A 20,667-nucleotide genomic window follows, 5' to 3' on the forward strand; every position below is an offset into this window, starting at 1 on the left:
AAAAGATGATTCGATAACTACCTCAATCAAATATTTTCAAAATCATAAACTACAAACCTTAGATTGCCATCCCAATTTTAATTTTATTGATGATCACTTATGTGTAAAAGGAACATGTCAAATCAAAATTTCTTCCAAAATTATTTGGGTAAATAAAAATATAAAAACATATTAGTTTAAAATCATTCATCATGAGGAATAAAAAGTCCATTTTACCACTGTAAATTCCTATAATTTTTAGTGAAATTTTCTAAAATCTCTCATTTGTGCACTATAGTTTTTGGAACTTTTATTTGGTCCGGTGAACGGACGTAGAGCTACGTTCGGCTGGCACTGAGATCGTGCCACGTAGCAGGCATAAAACCGCGGACCCGACCCGACGAATAGTGGGTATATCGCACGAGCGTTTTTTAAATCCATGACAACCCGGTATTGCTAGGTATTGCTCGGTATTGCTAGGTATTTGTTGATTTTATTCGACAATAACGAGAAATACCATTATGTGAAGACAAATACCGAACAATACCGAACAATACCGAGCAATACCGAGCAATACCGAGTTTTTTAAAAAACTCAGTATTGCTCGATATTGATTTTCAAAGAGCAGTATTTATCGTTATTATAAAACAATAACTAGCAATACCGAGCGAATATAGTAATCCCCGTTCCGATCCGGGCGGTAAATAATAAGAGCAACGCATCTCAATGGTTACCGGACGCGGACCTAATAATTGTTCGATCATAGTTTTTGTGGGGGTGCCGAGTCTTCAATTTCAGTTTGATAGGTTAGTTACCCTCATATCCACAAGCCGCAGCCGGGCCAAACACTGCAACCGAGCGGTCGGCGGAAACTTGCCGCGGCAGAATGCTCTCGCTTGAGCGGGCACCTCCTGTCTCATCTATCGGACGAGGCCCGCCGTTTGTATCTGTCTACACTCAAGCTATCCAACGCAGTCCCACTTTCCTGTCTGCTTACCGCAGTCGGATTCCTTCGGTGCCGGTGGAGAGTAGGCTCGTCAAAAGCAATGGCCGGAGCTCCCTCATCCTTGTAAGAGCCTACAGCAGAAGGTCCGTTCTTTAGTTTCCGAAGGGCTTCAGTTATTATGGTTTTCTTTTTGGTTCTTCCTTTAAAGGTGAGGTTGTTGGCTCAAGTACCTTTAAGCAATTAGTGGAGCATTGTTTGGTTACTTGTACTGGGGTTTTGCAAAACTCTGATTATCAGAATGCCGGCCATTTCCATAAAAAAGCTGTGAAGGATGACTAGCGTTTATTCAACTAGAATTTGCATTTTTCCTTACGGTAGAAATGTTTTTCCCCTAATTTTCCATTTCTATGAATTAAGAACATGGTATAAAAGATGTATCAATAGGTTTTTGGTATTGGATCATATGTTTAAATTTAACTTCTCTGTCTTACAGCCTATATCAATCTAATTGCGTTAGTAGTCTGTTATTCTGATCTATAATAGAAGATAAATCCGCTAGAAACCTTGCATGAGAAAGATTATATGGAAGGTCATGGACAAAATGATATCAAATCCTGATAATTATTCCCTTGATGGATTTTTGTAGCATTTTATTATGCTAATGTTTTTGTAAACTTTCAGAAGATATCATTTAACAAAAAGTAAACATTTTGTTTCGGTGCCTTTTTCAATACATGACAATTTTCAATTTTTTTATTGTTTTAAAAAATTTGTACTTGATAGATGGAATTATACTTGTTTCATTATGCATAAACAATCTAGAATGAATACCAAAGTTCCTGTATCACTTTTCCACTAGTATGAAATGTTCTCGCATTTCTTCAACACAAACTGTTCTATTAAGTAATAGGAGTTCCCTATCATAAAGCTGAACTTCAGGACATGGTGAACACTTTCTTCATCAATTATGCATAAGCTATTAGGATTGTTAACTATACCGAATCAAAAAAGCAAAGTGACTGCAAGTGAAATTCCAAATGATTGAAAGGTTATATGTAAGCGATGCCATTTGAATGTTTTGTAGTTCTCAATCAAATTGGAAGTTTGATAGGAAATACTTGATTCCAAGTATTTCCTAATCACTTTAGCCAAAGATCTCACAGCAAACTGCTGTCCACAGCAGGAAATCAGCCAAAACAGTGGGAAAACAAGAGAAAAATGATAGAAACACGAAGTAAGAACTTGTATTTTACTAGAAGAAGAATAAAATAGCAAGATACAATTGATCCTCAATTCGAGAGGAGGATCGTTCTCTCCCAAATCTCTGGTAATGCCAAGAGCCCAAAGAAAACCTAAATCTACGAGATCTCAAATTTCAGCCAAATTCAAGATGCTCAAACCCTAGGAAAATCTACTATTTAATGCATACAAATCAAAAGGAATTCCCTAAACAGTCCCTACGTTCAAATTTCCCTCTCAAAACGCTCAAAAAAACTTCCTAAATGGCTCTACGGGGGCGGACGGGCCGCTCGTTCTTCCGCCAGATCCGCCTGTTTCGCGATTTCTGCCCCCGAACCGGTCCCGCCTGGACCGGCTGGACCGGTCCAGTGGACCGGTCTAACAAAGTTCTAGTAATAGTAATGGTTACAATCATAATTACTATAATTGATGTTGAATTTCTAATGAGAGAAGGGTGCTAAGTTAAATTTTAGTAAGATCATGATACTTGGGATTTTTGACAATAAGATTGAAATATAGCGAAAATAAGATTGAAATAACTCTGTGGTTGCAGTACATGGATGGAAACAATAGATCAATTCATATCATTAAATCATAACTAGAAAAGAAAGCCTTGAAAACTAGCTTACATAGATCAAGAAATTATGCAAACTTAAATTGAAATTCCCCAATCTGTTGGTTGTCTCAAGTAAGATTGAGGCTTCGTTTAGGACGATTTTTTTACTGCTTCTTAAATCAACTTTCTAGTACAAAAAAATAAATTTCTATATTAGAAAACTGCTTTAAGAAGCAATAAGAAAGCCATCCCAAACGAAGTCTAAGTTGTCAGCAGTAGGGGCCGGTGGTTCCATTGACAATATCTATGATCAGCAATAAAAAAAACATCGGTTAGCTTGCAATGACATCGTGATCGTATTGGTGTTGATGGATTAGAGTTTGTGTGACAAATTGATAGAAAAAAACCAAACCATCTGTGCCTAGGTCAAGGTCTAGGTAAGCCCATACCTATTCATCGTACAAAAAGAGAAATTCAATATCTGACTCAAGGTATTCCAGCAACAACAAAAAAATGCCCCTAGATCAAAATGACAATAGAAAAGAGAAACCTCATTTCCCCATTTATCAAGCTTACTAAAACAAGTCAACCTCAGAGAGAACTCTGAATTCTTTATTATAAACTCCTTAAGCCATCTGGAGCACTATTACCTTCCTGTATATGTGAAAACAATTAGCTTCTAATTTAAGAATCAAAGTTTTTAATAATTCTTAATGAATGAAAAGAGTTCTTGTCTCCAATTTTGTCTCAAGATAAAGAATTTTTTTACAACATAGCGTCCACTTCTGCTACAATATGAGAAATGCTATTCTGAAAACAAAGTTCCAAACCTTAACTAACAGCCCTGACCTCCGCAATGAAAGAAGAAATAATTAACGCCCAAATACTTGAAGAGGGAAAAATACCTTTGTTGTCTATCAAAAATACCACATGCAGCATCTCATCGGTTGCTTCTCAAACAGCCATCGACATTTAACCAAGCAAAACCAAAACAAGGCCTAGGCCACTCCACAATCTTATTAGAATTCACAAACGTAAAAGATCTAGTATTGCAACATAAAGCTACTAACTGACCTCTTAAGAAATCCTTACAATTAAACCATCTTTAGATGATAAGAATATACGTATATTCCCTTCAATGATGTTATGCCAATTAAACTAAATCCCATAATATTAGCTTTATTGATTTCTAGGATTTTTTTATGTTATATTCAGGATTTTACTATTAGATGTTTTCTTAATTCTTTCTGCGTATAAGCTTTTTCATCTCAGATGCGTGCAACCTATTGGTACCAATTTTGATCCTTTGGGTTTGAACTCCGAGACATCTTCAAGTTTGGGTGATGCATGGGATAATTTCCTTCAATTATCTACGCAAACTTTCAAAAGTACTAATACGAGGAAAGAGATTACATCAAATAGAGGAGTGGCAGGTTTGTTCAGAACTTACAAAATTGATTGAAGTGTCTCTGAATTCTTTGTTGATGTTCCAGAGTAAAATTTGTTGGAAGAATGGCTGATTAAACAAGGAATGTTTCTATGATTTGTACTTCTTTCTTGATCTCCTCGAAATTTTTGAATCATATTTTATTATAGAATTTGCATGTTTTAGATTTGAGTTTTTCATTTTGAGGTTCTTTGCTAGAGTTAAACTTGTTAGCTTTTTGACCATTGGCTTCTTCATGGTAGCTGCTTCTTTCTTCTTTTGAGGATAATGTTTAGGATATATTTTCTTAACTCTTGTTGGATGAGAACTGACATTAAGTGTTAATGAAGGATCTATTAGCCTGGAGTGTAAAATGAATGCATGACTTTACTTTTTTTTGCTTGGTTTAGGTAAAATGAATGCAGTGTAAACTGGAAATTGTTGTGTGCGGGATGGTTGTCGGCTGGCTTTGGAGAGCGGCGGCGGTAGGCGGCGGCCACGTTGGGTAGCAGCGGGAGGTGGCGGCGGGTTGGCAGCCGGTGGTAAGTGGCGGCGACGGTGGACGACAGTAGTGGGCGGCGACAATCGACAATATTGGGCGGCGGCGGCAATAGCGGAGGTGTAAATGGTTCTCCCTCAAAACTGGGCTAGAACGGTTTACCTAAAAAATGAACTAGAATTTAATACACTGCATTTATTTTACTTTATTTTGGATTTGCTTTTCATCCAACCAAACACCCAAATTTCTAAAACCCATGCTTTTACTCTACTTTACACCCTAAAATATTCCAACCAAACAGTCATAAAATTTTTTCGTTTATTCTGTATAAAAAAAAGAAAGGAAGTTGCACATAAATATCTATAAAAATAATTATTTAGGAAATAAAGACATTTGGAAATCTGTGTTTAATTATTGAATTCGAAATTAATTATGCAGTAGAAATGGAATACTACAGGCTTATTATTATTTGAACAAAAATGGAATACTATTGTTTGCAGATTGTTGGATTTCCATAGATGAAAACCTATTGTCCATAGATTACTGGCTTGTTGTAGATGTAAATGTGCTGGCTATGTATTCAGGATTATTTTCATAGTGCTAATAATGACTCGATAGAGAGAAGCCTGATTATGTGTGTGTGTGTGTATATATATATATATATCATTGCATATTTGCATGTAGTGGGATGACACTCTAAGATATTAGGACTGAGCAAAGTTACATAATGTAGACATATATAAAGGCAAAGTTATCCATGTTACTTACCTAGTTGACATCAATTAATGCATAAGTTCAAGTATTGAGTTACAATAAATACTAAGGCTAAGATCTATATTGCCATGTATAAAGTAAAATAGTTGTTAACAACATTTCAATGTTCAATGGTGGGGCGTTACATAAATTGAGAGAGCTTATTATTTGCAAAGGCGATATTTAGGCGTCTAAGATTTAAATACTATCGATTGCCCACTATAGCTCTATAATTAATCAAATCAGTAGGTGTAGAGCCAAAGTGAAGAGTGAATTTTGGTGATGTTTGAAGATGTGTAATTACAAAAATGGCATCTATAATTTTAGTTCTAGTAAGAAGATAAAAATATATTGATGTTAAGATAAGAGAATCCTACTATGGTGCTAAACAACTTCCACACCCAAAAATAATGCGCTGACTCTAGGTCCTTGATTGAGAAATATTGGGCAATAAAAGTGATAAAGTGTTTCACAATAATGTTAAGAGTTACTAGTAATAATGATGTCCTCATTATAAGCAAGAAGACGAATAATTATCACTGATGTTGAAGAGAAAGAGAGATGTATTTTCTAGAGAGTTGGTGAAATCGAAAGTAATTAGAATTTGTCGCAACTCTTAGTATTAGGCATGAGGTGCTTGCTTGAAGCCATAGATGGCTATATAAAGTTTGAACACATATGTAGGATGGTATGTGCCGATAAAGTCTAGGTGTTGAACCATGAACGTCCTTAGAAAGAGGGTCTTGAAGAAAAGACATTGTTAGCATCTAGTTGATATAGAGATCATTGTCGATTGAAGGTTATGCTCAGAACCAATCATATTTGTAGCAGGCTTAATAACTTGATTGAAGTTGTCGTGACAATCAATTCCTAGCCGACGGTGAAAATCTTTGGCAATCAATTGAGCTTTGTACTTGTCAATTGATCCATCAGTAGTGTTATGTTTGATTCAAAAATAAACATGCAAGCATCTAGGTTTGTGTTAATGTGGGGGGAACACAGTCCCATATTCTGTTCTTAATGAGAACATCATATTCATCCAATATAGCCCAAGTGCCAGTTGTGATCTTTGATTGTTTGGGTTAGAATGGTTGGTTCAAGGTTAGGTGATTGGTTTAGTTTGATATGAGAGCGAGTTTGTGGATTGGTTTGTAAATGTTGTAGTGGCTCAAATGGTAATTGTGTTAGTGTTTTTGGGGTGTGTGTGTGTTGGGGGGGGGGGGGGCGGTGTGGGGGGGGGGGGGGTGCTGGTTGGGTGACATTGTTATTGTAGAAGATTTTCTCGGATTGGCTTTGGTGTGAGGTGAGGTATTTTGGTGTGATTGGAGTTGGTTGAGAGACTGATAGAGAGTAGATCGGTTGGCCAATGATTGACAGAGGATGGCATGTAGGTTTTTGGGTTGGTCCAATTGCTCTGAAGTTGTACATGTGGCGTTACAAAGGAAAAAATTATGGATGGTCTGTATAAAGGGAGTCTTGGAGAAATGATGTAGGATATGGAAAAGTCTAGAGGACACCACAAGAAGATTATTTCTTTAAAGGTTCCATAAGTCAAGGAGAGAGATCAAAAGAAAAATAGACTCAACATTCTACACATGATAAAAAATATTTTGCATATGATGGTTTTGGGAGAGAGAGGCACTTTGAGTGGGGGAGTAGCCTAGAAAGAAACTTGGTTTGGAGTGAGAGCCAAGTTTGTTTGTGTTGTATGGATGATGCTATGGCTAGCTGAGGCTGCTGAACATAGAAAGCTTGGAATAGTTGGTTGGGGAGCCAAATAGCTGTTCATATGTAGAAGAGATGTAGAGCATGGGGGTCGGAAGTCAGTTTCTAAGGTAGACTTCCATGGCAAATACACGAGTCTAGTAGGAGAGTGGAATGGTCACATGAGAAAGAGAGCTACCTACTTCAACTATATGATGATGAAGTATTTCAGAGTATTCATTATGAATAGGTGTGTGTGTTGGTAGACTAGCTAATGATGAAAGAAATGCCATTTGTGGAGAGAAATTTTATAAGAGCTTGATACTTGCCACTATTGTTCGATTATAAAGGGATGTTTTTGCGATTTAAGTGTTTTAACACTAATGTTTTGAAGCTATTGAGGACATTACGACTATGATTTTTTTTTGCTTAAATGAATAGTACTAGATATATTTTGTATAATGATTGATAGAAATGACATAATATTTAAACCATCATAAGATTGCATGAATAAGGTTCGCATATATGGGAACAACATTTCTATTGGCTAAAAATATTTAATAATGGAGTTTATATTGTTAATTTATGGCTTTATTGTTTTAGCACAAATTACAATGAAGGGAGTGGCCATTCATACACGCCTTGTTTAATTTGCTTTCATCAAAAGGTTAGCCCTTGTGTGTAGATCCTTAAAATGAAAAGTGGGCAAGAATTTAATAAATACATGATTAAGATTTACAAAATTTACATATGAAAATAAGGTTCTTTTCATGCTAGGAATCCAAAGGTTATTATCAAGAAAATATTATGAGAGCTAGATGGTAAAGAGGTGGAACCAGTGTGATTTTTGGGTAAACTAGTGCATCTACAATCATAATGTAATTAGGGCATCATACATACTATGAAGCATGCTCAATTCATTGATGTTGTGATGATAAACAATATTCTCAATAGACCTTGTGGGAATGATCGAAGCTTTATTGGGACTATGGTGGGTGTATAGCTACCACGGGGTAGATGGGTGAGACTCTTGAGAGCAAGGCACTGGTAAGTGGAAGTCCATGATTGGTTGGGGGGAACCCAGTACAAAATCGGGCATCGCTTAACTATAAATGTCATCTACTTTGAAATAGCCAAGATAGGGATAGGAAGGTGTGTTATAATTAGACTTAAGGGTTGCATAGGGCCTGAGATGGAATGTGTTTGTTTATTCTGGCATACGCCATTGCTTGTTCCAAGAGGTTGTTGGGTTGGTCATAACAAACAGTGATAGCGGAGGGGTTGTTTGTTCAGAAGAATACTTCCATGGTTGAGTAATTTTTCATGAAGCTTATCAAAGGTGATAGGAGTTTCATGAGCATTAACTCAATTAATGATGGGCTTATAGTCATCACTAACACCATCAAGATTGATCTCTATGCTGTCTTCTTCACCCATAGACTTACTGAGAATAATAATCTGGTTAACACGATTGAGTTCAGATTAGGTCGATGAACTTGGCGGTGGTTTGAGATCCTTTAGTGATATTCTTTAGTTAATCTTTGATCTATTGAATGCGTCCCTTGGTGAGTTTGGCGTAGATATTGGCTAGGATATTTTAGGCTTCATGGGTTTGGTGGCGTTGGTGAGAAGAGGGATGTGGGGAATAGAGAGGTTCATTAAGAGCACTAACAATGAGTTTATTTTGAGAGATCCACCCGTTGTATTTAGGTTTGGGAGATGTCGTGCCATTAGTGGTTATAGTGGTGGATTTGTAGGATGGTAGCATCAATATATCCTTCAAGTTCATATCCAAAGAGAATGACATGAAATTTGAGCTTCCATGATAGATATTTTGTGTAGGTTAGTTTGATGAGATTGTGGGAGGAGAGTTTGATGGAGATGAAGGGACGATTGGTTTCATGAGTATTGTGTATGATGGGTGGATTTGGCTACTTTTGAAGCTGCATGGGAGGCCATGGGATGATATAGGAAGGGCGAAGCAAAGTGAATATATGTTGAGAGGAGTTGCAATGGAGGAGGGAGGCAACATGAGATGCCGAGTAGGAGGAGATGTGCTAGGAGGACTCTATCAGTTGGAAGGTGTTGAGTAGTATTTGCGCATGCAAGTTAAGTGGTATGCAACTACAGGTTGATGCATTTGGAGACTTTGCAGGGAGTAGGAGGAAGAGGTCTAAACCTAGTTGTGGAGAGATCTGCTACTTCTTTGATACCATTTCATATTTTGATTAATGAATATTTTCCATTGATTCGAATGAATATATTACAAGATACAATATTCTAATCTGGACTCAAATCAAGCTAACCCTAACTAATTGTATATCAAAATAATGAAAGTGAATATATAAAAAAAAAAAAGAAAATTTACTAAAGAATTGCTTTGAATGTTTTTCTTACATTTATCCTTTTTTGTTCACCTGCACAAGGCAAATATGCTCTATAGTAACCACTTTTATATCATGTGTAACTTCAAATCAATGTGCTTGGGACTAGCATGTTAATTCTTGGTCCTGCAGGCTATTGACTCGGTAATCTTATCCTTCTATTGACGTACATTGTCATCTACAACTCGGCACTTTACATCCATTGCTTGTAGTAATGAGAGAAGACAGCTTTTTGAGTTATCTTTTGCGTAGAAAAACCTTCGTCCATCTGCTTCGCATTAAAAACTATCAACTTTTTGGATTTTTTTTAATTACTTTTGTTACAAGAAAGCAATTTCTATTAATTTTCACGTTGGTTCCTTTACTTTTTTGTGTACGATTTTAATTTTCAGCGACCATAATATAGGCCAAAAGAATGTTATGTTGTTTTCTAGGATCCAAATTGGTCAGTTACAACAATACCTTGAATTTTAAACGTCCAAAACCCTGTTATAAATCAGATGCATTAGTTTAAGAATCTTATACTCATTTAATAATTTTAAATGCATCGCAGTTTCTTTTTACATTGGCAGCTGCAATTGAAGACAGTTCTATTGATCTTGGTGACTTTTTTAAAGGCCCCCTCCCTGGGAAGTTCCTGAAGCTCTTAGGATACTTAGCTTTGTCTCGACTTGGAATATATATACCAATAGGTGGAATCAACCAAGAAGCCTTTGTTGGTAATTTGGATCAGAACAGTTTTTTGAGCACCTTAGATTCACTTTCCGGTGGTGGCATTGGTCGGTTGGGAATCTGTTCGCTTGGCATTGTTCCTTTTATCAATGCACAGATTGTATTTCAGCTTCTTACCCAGATTTTCCCCAAGTTGCAAGATCTTCAAAAGAGGGAGGGGGAAGCCGGCAGGAAGAAGGTCCTTCAATACACACGCTATGCATCAGTTGGGTTTGCTGTGGTGCAGGTAAGAAGCGTTGAAGTCTAGGCTAGGAAATGTCGTATTTGCTGTATATGGTCATGGTTTTTTACTTTTATTTTTCCATTTTACCAACTAATTTAATACCTTATGCTTCTTTATGCTTGTAAAGCTAATCTCATCTTGGCTATTTAATTTAAATTTCCGTTGACAGGACCTAATGTTCTTTATAAACTTTTTCCCATATGGATGGCTTATATATATATATATTGCTTTGATAAGCTTGCCAAGTATAGCTTTAGGGATCCAAATTTTGGTACATTTTTTTTCTGAATGAAGATTATTGAAATTACTAATTTGAGAAGAAAATTTACAAAAATATGGCTTGTTTTTTTCTGCAAAAAATTAAAACTATATGAATGGGGTTTTTTTTTTTTTAATATATGAATGGGTTCTTTTCATATATAACCAAATCTGTAGTTAGTAATTTTATTACAATGGATTTAAACAACACATTTATTATACTGTGTGGTTCGATGAGTATGGTGTCAATATGTGCCATATTGTAGGCCAATTAATGGCTTCATACAAATATTTGTAACGCGTCTCCCTTAGAAATTGAATGAGGCATCCCCGTGCATAACTTTTAGATTATTTGAGGAAGACTTCCATTTATCTTCCTCCTTAGCACATGTCCCTACTTGTACTCCTAGGAAATATAGAATTACTTTGAGCACTACAATTATAATGTTAAGGCTCCCTACCATGTGTTGGCCTGTGACGTGTACTGGATTGGGCTTCATATAAGTCTATTTAAATATGTCTGGGCCCTAATCCTCTAAAGATGGGGAAATATTGGGGGAATTTCTGATGTGAAACCAACATGCGCAGGAGCTTGTTAAGAAATTTAAGAACGATGGACAATGTAATCTCAATCAATAACTTATTAAAATAACAAGTAAATTCATTAAAGAACCTTAATCTTTGACTTGCTTAGGCGAAGGAGTACAAGTAGATTAACCAAAACTCATAGGTAACCAAAGATAGTAGCAATACCAAAAGCTAAGGTCCTTCAATACACACGCTATGCGTCAGTTGGGTTTGCTGTGGTGCAGGTAAGAAGCGTTGAAGTCTAGGCTAGGAAATGTCGTATTTGCTGTATATGGTCATGGTTTTTTACTTTTATTTTTCCATTTTACCACCTAATTCAATACCTTATGCTTCTTTATGCTTGTAAAGCTAATCTCATCTTGGCTATTTAATTTAAATTTCCGTTGACAGGACCTAATGTTCTTTATAAACTTTTTCCCATATGGATGGCTTATATATATATATATTACTTTGATAAGCTTGCCAAGTATAGCTTTAGGGATCCAAATTTTGGATTTTTTTTTGTCTGAATGAAGATTATTCAAATTACTAATTTGAGAAGAAAATTTGCAAAAATATGGCTTCCTTTTTCTGCAAAAAAATAAAATAAATTAAAATAATTTAAAACTATATAAATTGGTTCTTTTCATATATAACCAAATCTGTAGTTAGTGCTTTTATTACAATGGATTTAAACAACACATTTATTATACTGTGCGGTTCGATATGTATGGTGTCAATATGTGCCATCTTGTAAGCAAATTTATGGCTTCATACAAATATTTGTACCGTGTGTCCCTTAGAAATTGAATGAGGCAGCTCCATGCATAACTTTTAGATTATTTGAGGAAGACTTCCATTTATCTTCCTCCTTAGCACATGTCCCTACTTGTACTCCTAGGAAAAATAGAATTACTTTGAGCACTACAATTATAATATTAAGGCTCCCTACCATGTGTTGGCCTGTGACGTGTACTTGATTGGGCTTCATATAAGTCTATTTAAATATACCTGGGCCCTAATCCTCAAAAGATGGGGAAATATTGGGGGTATTTCTGGTGTAATAAAATTGACAAACATCATAGTAGAAACTAATTGCTAGGCCTACAGAAGTTTTAATTTACTTTTGGCATGAATTTTTGAAGACAAATTGAGAGTTTCCTTTACTTTATAACAGCAAATTTAATTAAATGCTGCTCCACTCTAAAATATGTATCTGTTTGACATTGTATAATAATGAAATTGGCCTGAGTAAATTAATCCTGAAAATAATAGGCTTCACATATAAACCTACAAGGTCTGGATGCTCAGGTTATCTTCTATGCCAGCAAATTTTTGGTTTCATATTTGAGACATTTCTGGGCCATCTTTATCTGTACTGCATAGACATATGGAGGCAATTTACATGAAAACTGAGAAATTTTAAGTACTTCGATATTTACCTTCTTCATTTGACCTCCTTCCATTCCCTTTGTCTTCATAAGAGATGGTGAGAATTCTAATTCTCCAAAAGATGGGGAAATATTGAAGTTATTTCTGGTGTAATAAAATTGATACCCATTATGCTATAAACTAACAGCTGGGCTAATAAAAGATTTAACTCACTTTTGGCATGATTTTTAAGTGATAAATTGAGAGTTTCCTCTATTTCGTGATACCGAATTTAATAAAATGGGGCTCCACTGTAAAACTTTTATCAATTTGACATGGAATGATATTGATCTGAGTCAATCTTTCCTGAATACATTAGGCTCACATTTAAGCCTAAACTTTGTCTGGTTGCTCAGATTTTCTTTCATGCCAGAGAAATTTCAGTTCCATTTTTGTGGATTCCTGGGCCAGCTAGATCTTCCCTGCATTGATAGGGAGGGAATTCACATGAATTTGGAGAAATTTCAGTACTTCCCCACATTTACCTTCTTCATTTGATCTTCCTCCATTCTCTTTGCTTTCATAAGAGATGGTGATATTTCTAATCCTCTAAAAGATGGGGAAATATTGGAGGTATTTCTGGTGTAATAAAATCTGTACCCATTATGGTAGAAACTAACTTCTTGGCCAACAAATGTTTTAACTCACTTTTGTTATGATTTTTTAATGATAAATTGAGGGGTTCCTCTATCTCATAATACCAAATTTAATAAAAAGATGCTCCAAACATTTATCAGTGTACATGGCTTGATAATGAACTTATCCTAAATCAATCCATCATGAAATCATTTGGCTTCACATTTAAGCCTAAACTTTGTCTGGATGCTTTGGTTGTCTTCTATGCCATCAAAATTTCAGTTACATTTTTTAGGATTCTTGGGCCTTCTAGATCGTGGTACCAATTACTTTATTCAATGAATTTTTGTAGAAGATAAATTGAACATTCAGAATTTGGAGAAAAATAAGGAAATATTTTGGATGATAAATTTTGCATGTTACTGATTTATTATCGGATGAAAGTTTTCTTTCATGTTTATTAGTACTTTGCAAATATGATTCTAGAATCTGTTATGATAATTATGAAGTTGCTGTTAGTATCCTAAATTACAGCTTCAGAGCCTACTATTGTCAGTGTTCTTTGACCAGCCTTCTTAACTTAAAAAAAAAAAAAATTTCATTAGTACTTACAACTTTTAGGATAAATTTGTTACTAATTGTCACCTTCCAGTCTGTTGATATCATGTTCGTTTGGTTGCAAGGCTATTGGTCAAGTCCTTTACCTACGTTCCTATGTCAACGATTTCAGCACAGAGTGGGTGTTATCGTCAGTAACCTTGCTGACACTTGGATCAGTCTTGACTACATATATTGGAGAAAAGATATCAGACCTAAAACTTGGAAATGGAACATCACTTTTGATATTTACAAGCATTATATCGTACTTGCCTGCATCATTTGGAAGAACGGTCTCCCAGGCATTTCAAGATGGAAATTACATTGGATTGACTACCATTGTCATCTCATTCCTCATATTAGTTCTTGGTATTGTGTATGTGCAGGTATTATTATTATTATTATTATTATTATTTCTTTTCTATTTTCTTCTTCTAAAGTATCTAACACTGGACTTCAGGAAGCGGAGAGAAAAATACCGCTTAATTATGCTTCAAGATACAGCAGCCGGAGTGGGGGCCTTCAAAAAGCTGCATACCTACCTTTTAAGGTTTACATAAATATTTTTGTCTTTGTTTTGGTTATTCACGTCATCACTCATTTCTCATTTAGCTAATTATTTGCGATTTAGATAAAAACTTTTGCAACTATTCTACATTGATGATCTAGTTCTTCAAATTTAATGCATTATTTTGATTTTTCTTGTCATACAAAATTTAATGAAATGACCGCCTTTAATCTCCTCTTATTGTTCTGTATGTTTCTATCATTTCACTAGTTTTCATGTGAAATGATCTTTGGTTTGAATAGAAACATTTTGCAACATACCAAATGGAAATGTTATATGCTTAATCTGTACATAAAGTTCCATTTATTGAATGATCACCCTTCAAATATATGCAATGCTTCCAATTCCACCCAATACAGCATCTCGTAGTTTCATAATTTAATTGCAGGATGAGAAAGAGGCTCCTGGATGTGGAAAAGAAAGTGGAGGTCCGTGTGTGAGATTTTGTGGGTTGGCAGGGCATTTACCGAGTCTTTTGAGGAATTCCATGCTTCAATCAGCTCTGTGTTATTGGAAACTAATGTTCTGCTTTTTAAATAAACTTGCACCCTTATCACCACTTTGAAGGAGAAGACATATGCCATGTGAGTTAGTATTACTTTGCTATCGAAGTGGTGCTTCATACATACCGGATGATTCAAGTAGAGTTAGTGATGAATTAGTAGGTATTAATGATAACACAAAAGTCGATAAAGAGTTGTAGTGTTCTTTCGAATAATGACAATTTTACTAGGACATGATCATATTCTCATTGCTTACGAGGATCATCCCTCAGGCAAGACACTGATTGTATTTCATTAGAAAATTTATTTGATTCTATTTATTGATACCTCTCAGTATGAAATCACAAGCCAGATTATTGAACACTACTACAATAACAATTATTATAACAACAAACCTTGATCCCACTATGTAGAGCCAGCTGCATGAATCCTTTTTCTCCGTTATTATCTCAATAAGCCTTTGGGCTATTTAAGTTTTATATGCTTTATCATTATTACATGAACATTTGATTTTGGGTAAGTTGTTAAAGAATCCGATTTGACAGCCATGCTGGTCCACTTTACATCTGCGGATACTTGTGGTTCATATTGGCTGAAGCTCCAAAATCCATTGATATTTGATGACGCAGAAGTTCTTACATCTTAATTTTCAAAGAACGTGTAAAGGCTTTAAGAATAGTAATTACAGTGACTATGTTAAGCAAAATTGGCTACTTAAATGAAATACTTAGCCACTGTTCATGTGGACTCTTATGTTGCAAGACATGCCAAATCAGAGATAAAGGTTAATTACAAGTTATATTTTAATTTTTCTTTTTAGACAATCTTATTTTCCTTTAGTAATCAATAGTATTACAGCTACTTAATTATTTATCATGTTAATTGTCTAGCATCTCCAGTATGTTATATAGTATTTACTTATAAGTGCATCTCTACCACTTGTGTGACAACAAAGATAACTTTTTATCTAATAAAAATGATTAGAATGCGGACTATCTGTTGACAGAGTCTATTATACTTCATTTAGAGACTGAATTTCAATTTGCTCCTTGTATCGAATTTTTAATATATTTTCTGTTCTTTTGAATTTATCTCTATGTTGTCCTCTGCATCTCGAGAAGTATAATTACCATTCTCATAGTTTTTCAATTTTCTTGCAGGTGAATAGTTCTGGTGTGATGCCTATCATATTTTCCACATCTTCATTAGCATTGCCTGCTACTCTGGCACGCTTCACTGGTTTAGATGCTCTTAAAAAGGCTGCACTTGCACTAAATCCTGGAGGTAAGGCGTAGAATTAGCTGGAAATCGCATAATCAAAGACTTTTATTCACTTTGTTTGTCACTGGCATGAACTAATTAGTTATAGTTCTCTTTTGTTTTCTTTTCACACTTCCTCCTGATGGCGTTCTCAACATTTATGAATGCTATATTAAATTTTAGACATTCACTGGTTGTTGGAAAATGCATGCTAAGATCATGTTTTCTTTTGTCAAAATTCTTCTTAGGGCAATTCAGAATACTTTTGCCATGCCAATTTAGATTTTAATGACACTTTCAAGGAAAATAATTATCAGATGAATTTTGATCCTTACTTTTTTGCTTTTTACAGGGGCTTTATATCTTCCAACAAATATATTGTTGATAGCTTTCTTCAACTATTATTATACCTTTCTACAACTAGATCCCGACGATGTGAGTGAACAGTTAAAACGGCAAGGTGCTTCAATCCCGCTTGTTCGACCAGGAAAAAGCACGGCTGCATTCCTTAAAACTGTGAGTACTTTCATTCATACTTTCTTCATAATGGAGTGGAATGCTTTTAGCCGTCCAAACACATTCCTTCTCATTTCTTGAAAGTTAGTCTTCATGATTTTGTGAATATTAACTTTATCATGTAAAGCTCAAAGCAAACATGAGAGGCACCTTTTTGAGTATGAAATATTTGGGATATCCATTTTTTTCACAAGATTTTAACTCATACAAAACTAGCTTTTCTTTCATTGTTATCATTGTAATTCGTTACCATTGTGTTGCGATTCCTTTTCCACTCTTTTAGAATATTTTTTAACTCTAGCACTTAAGTTAATAGAATGATCTTCATTCATAAAGAATCCAGATTCTAATTCTTTTATTAATTGTTAAGTAAATTTATGTTAAATAGTATTATATACTAATAATCCTTATATCTCCTAATTTATATTTCCAAATGTTTGACTTGATTCTTGCCCTTATCCTTCTTTTGTATTTGATACTTTAGTAGGCGGGATTCTTATTAAAGTTTTTAGAAATAATGCCACATTCCATAGATGTTAAGCTGATAGCACTCATAACCAGAAATATTCATTTTTCTACTTGCTACTAATTATCATAATGAAAAGCCCCAAACTAGAAAGGAAGTTAAAAGGGGAAAAAACGCAACTATGTCAAAATATGATAGATCAAATGATATGCAATATTCATCTTATGATTCTTATTTGAATGCAATTTTTTAAGTTTTGAAAGCCACTAGATTACTCTTTATTATAGGTATTTGGGTTTATCGGTTATGGGATATGATTTTATTGCATTTATTTTCTTACTTTCCCCTAATTTTAATTGTCATTTAGATGTTTTTATTGTATGATAGAATCTTTCTATTTTTTACTTGTTAAAACCCTTAAATTCTCATTTACGCAATTCTTCGTCGGTGAGGCTTACGCCTCACACCGCCTCGAGGCTTACGCCTCGCCTCACGGACGAAAAACGCCTCGAGGCTTATTTACGCAATTTTAAACCTTGCCTTTATAATTCGCATACTCTTGTGCATCATCTTTATTCTTAAAAATAGGAATCAATACACTTCTTTTCATTAAAAGTAGAATTAAAAAAAAAAGTGTGATTAAGAGTGCTATCTACATTAATAGTTCTCTATGTATTTTGATAATCGACTATCTCCCATGGTGATTGTTAACCTAATTTTTTCACACATCCTCCTTAGAATTATCCCTATGCTATGTAGGATAGTCCTTTATCGATCGTGACCATTAGTTGCCTCGAGAGCATTGAAAGAGTTCAATTTGCCCTTTTTTTTTCCCTCGCGACTGTGAGTGATGATAGTTTGCATCACTCTGGTCGCCCCAATTCTGTCATGTTGGAATTAAATTTCATGACTTGCATCGTGTCTGTCGGGATACATGTGACAAACGCAACAATGATTTGACGAGTTTTTCACGTAGTTCTATGCACGAAAGTCTCATTTGCATGAGATTTTCACCTGGAGAATTTTTTTCATTGGAAAGTTTCGCAAAACCATCTTTGCAATCACTATTGGATTGTCGAGAGTTTGAGTGGATTATTCTTTATATATCATATAATTTAATTTTTAAATAATTAATTGTTAACATTTTTATTTATAATATTTATTATATAATATTATAAAGATAAGCTCTCTCTCTCTCTCACATCCCATTTAAAATTTGAAATTGTCTTCCCAAAATATTTTTGGATAGAAAATCCTAGGAAAGAGATAATTATTGAATGTATTGGGCCACACCTCACCTCATCACGCACAAGTTTACCAAGGTCCTCTCTCTTTCCTAGCTTCCCCGCCATCATAGCCGTCCCCTCTAACCCCTGCTCCCAAAATTGTCAACTCAACTACTCCCAACCGATCTCCCCTTTAAGCCACACTAGGCTGGCCAACCACCCACCATCTGTGATATATCCAGGTCCAGCATCTGGATTGACCTGTTCTGACCCAATTGGAAAAAACCACAAGAAGAAAATTTTGTGGAGGAAGAAGATGATTTTTAGCTGCTTCGGATCATTTTCAGCCATCTGCTTAGTTTAGAAAGTTAAAAATAAAATAAAATTTACATATGTTCCCAATTTGTCAAAAGTCACAAACAAGTTGCATTTTGGAGAATAGAAAAACTGCATCATGATGTTATGATCAAAATTTGATCATTTTATAACTCTAATATTTACATTGAGATGAACACAATATATGAATAATCAATCGACTCTTATATTTTATTCATCTTATAGAAAATTCAAAGATGTTAAAATCCATCATGACATAAAATTTTGATAAGTTTATCCTCTCCCAATTTTTTTCTGCTTCTGCAAATAGAATGCTTCGGTGGACTCGTTTCTTTGTGTTGGCTTTCAGGTGTACTCAGTTATCCCATAACCTCCTATTCCAAAGCTTATCTTCCATGAATTGCTCTTTTTGCAGGTTCTAAGTCGTATATCCATATTGGGTTCTGCATTCCTTGCCATCCTTGCTTCCGGTCCTGCTGCAGTTGAACAAATTACTCACCTGACTGCTTTTCGTGGATTTGCTGGAACATCTGTGCTTATCCTTGTTGGCTGTGCAACTGATACAGCAAGGAAAGTTCAAGCAGAAATCATATCACAGAAATATAAGAACATCGAATTCTATGACCTCGACAAGTATGGTTCCTGAACATTATTTTTGTTAACCCCATATGGATAGTTGCTCAGATTAGCACTTCATAATTGTATTAATTTGGTAAAATGTGTATATATAGCATTTTTATGAATATTTATCTGAAAGTGTTCTGCAGATTGGTGCTTTTGTGCTAAAAATAATAATTCTTGGTTTTATGCTTTCTATTTTAGGCTTTGGATGCAATGCCTTTTGAAAGGGGCCTTTCAGCATCAATGTTATTGTCAATATTATGATGCGAAGGCTTCGTTTGGGACGGCTTCTTTACTGTTTTTTAAAACAGCTTTGTAGTATAAAAAATAATTTTTTATGCTAGAAAGCTGTTTTAAGAAGCAATAAGAAAGCCGTTCCAAACGAAGCCTAATATGTAAACTTGTCTTTACGCGTCCCAACAACCCATAGTGGACTTACCAAAAGTTTTCAATGATCGAGTGTGGCGCACTAATCGTATATAATGACTCATTGAAAGACATCTGTGAAATATTCTGTCAAACATTTACTTGAATAACTTTCAAACCAAGCAAGCAACTTAGACTTTGTTTGGGATATCTTTTTTTATTGCTTTTTAAAGCAAATTTTTAGTATAAAAATTTCTTGAAATAGAAATTTTTATACTAAAAAGTCATTTTAGAAAATAGTAAGAAAGCTAACTCAATTGAAGCCTTAAACATTTTGATTTAGTTGGTAAAATTAAAATTATAAGCCCCATATTAGAAAGCTGTGGTACAATCATATTTAGTTATTTGAATATATGAAAATCTTTTCTTTAGCGAGATTTTTTTTTTCTTTTAATCTGAAGGATTGCATATGCAATAGGAGATTCAATGATTTTCTTCTCATTATATTTTAATCAAAGCAATGATTTTAACAAGGATGAAATATTTTTCTTTTTCAAAAGATTTTCTTAAATCATTTTCTACATGCAATCAACATTCTAGGTGTATTAAGTTATTCTCATAAGAGGAACTATGTTGGAACTGAGGTTTTGTTTGGGACGACTTTTTTATTGTTTATTAAAGAAATTTTTTAGTATAAACATTAATACGAGTAAGTTGCTTTAATAAGCCATAAGAAGTTGTCCCAAATGAAGCCCAAATTTAAGTCAAATTTGGATCTAGTTCAAGCATTATGTTTTGAATCCAAGTTTCTCATCTTATATTTTTGAACCTAGGGTTTTAAACTCATACTTGAATGTGGGCTCCGAAAATTCATGCCCCGACCTCCCTTGCTTTCATGAGAGTTTTAATGAATTAAGTTCTGAGACAAATTTTCA

At 34.7% G+C, this 20,667-nt stretch overlaps 1 protein-coding gene across 1 annotated transcript; it reads left to right on the forward strand.

The window, feature by feature from the left end:
- The first annotated feature begins 862 nt into the window (after window positions 1-862).
- On the forward strand, window positions 863-19,559 carry LOC114579935 (preprotein translocase subunit SCY1, chloroplastic-like). Its single transcript, XM_028696003.1, has 8 exons — window positions 863-1,068; window positions 3,993-4,153; window positions 10,059-10,444; window positions 13,957-14,256; window positions 14,331-14,420; window positions 16,102-16,225; window positions 16,554-16,717; window positions 19,161-19,559. The coding sequence occupies exons 1-8, from the start codon at window positions 866-868 to the stop codon at window positions 19,389-19,391; spliced, it is 1,659 nt and encodes a 552-aa protein (XP_028551836.1). The 5' UTR covers window positions 863-865; the 3' UTR covers window positions 19,392-19,559.
- Window positions 19,560-20,667: the final 1,108 nt, after the last annotated feature.

Source organism: Dendrobium catenatum, unplaced genomic scaffold, assembly GCF_001605985.2.
Source record: "Dendrobium catenatum unplaced genomic scaffold, ASM160598v2 fragScaff_scaffold_716, whole genome shotgun sequence".
NCBI classification, from domain to species: domain Eukaryota; kingdom Viridiplantae; phylum Streptophyta; class Magnoliopsida; order Asparagales; family Orchidaceae; genus Dendrobium; species Dendrobium catenatum.

Bases quoted from the DNA above. Each gene is read 5' to 3' on its own strand.
- LOC114579935 (XM_028696003.1), top strand. From the start codon at position 866: ATGCTCTCGCTTGAGCGGGCACCTCCTGTCTCATCTATCGGACGAGGC. The intron at 1,069-3,992 runs GTCCGTTCTTTA...TTTTCATCTCAG, and splicing joins GTAAGAGCCTACAGCAGAAG to ATGCGTGCAACCTATTGGTA. The intron at 4,154-10,058 runs GTTTGTTCAGAA...TTACATTGGCAG, and splicing joins ATCAAATAGAGGAGTGGCAG to CTGCAATTGAAGACAGTTCT.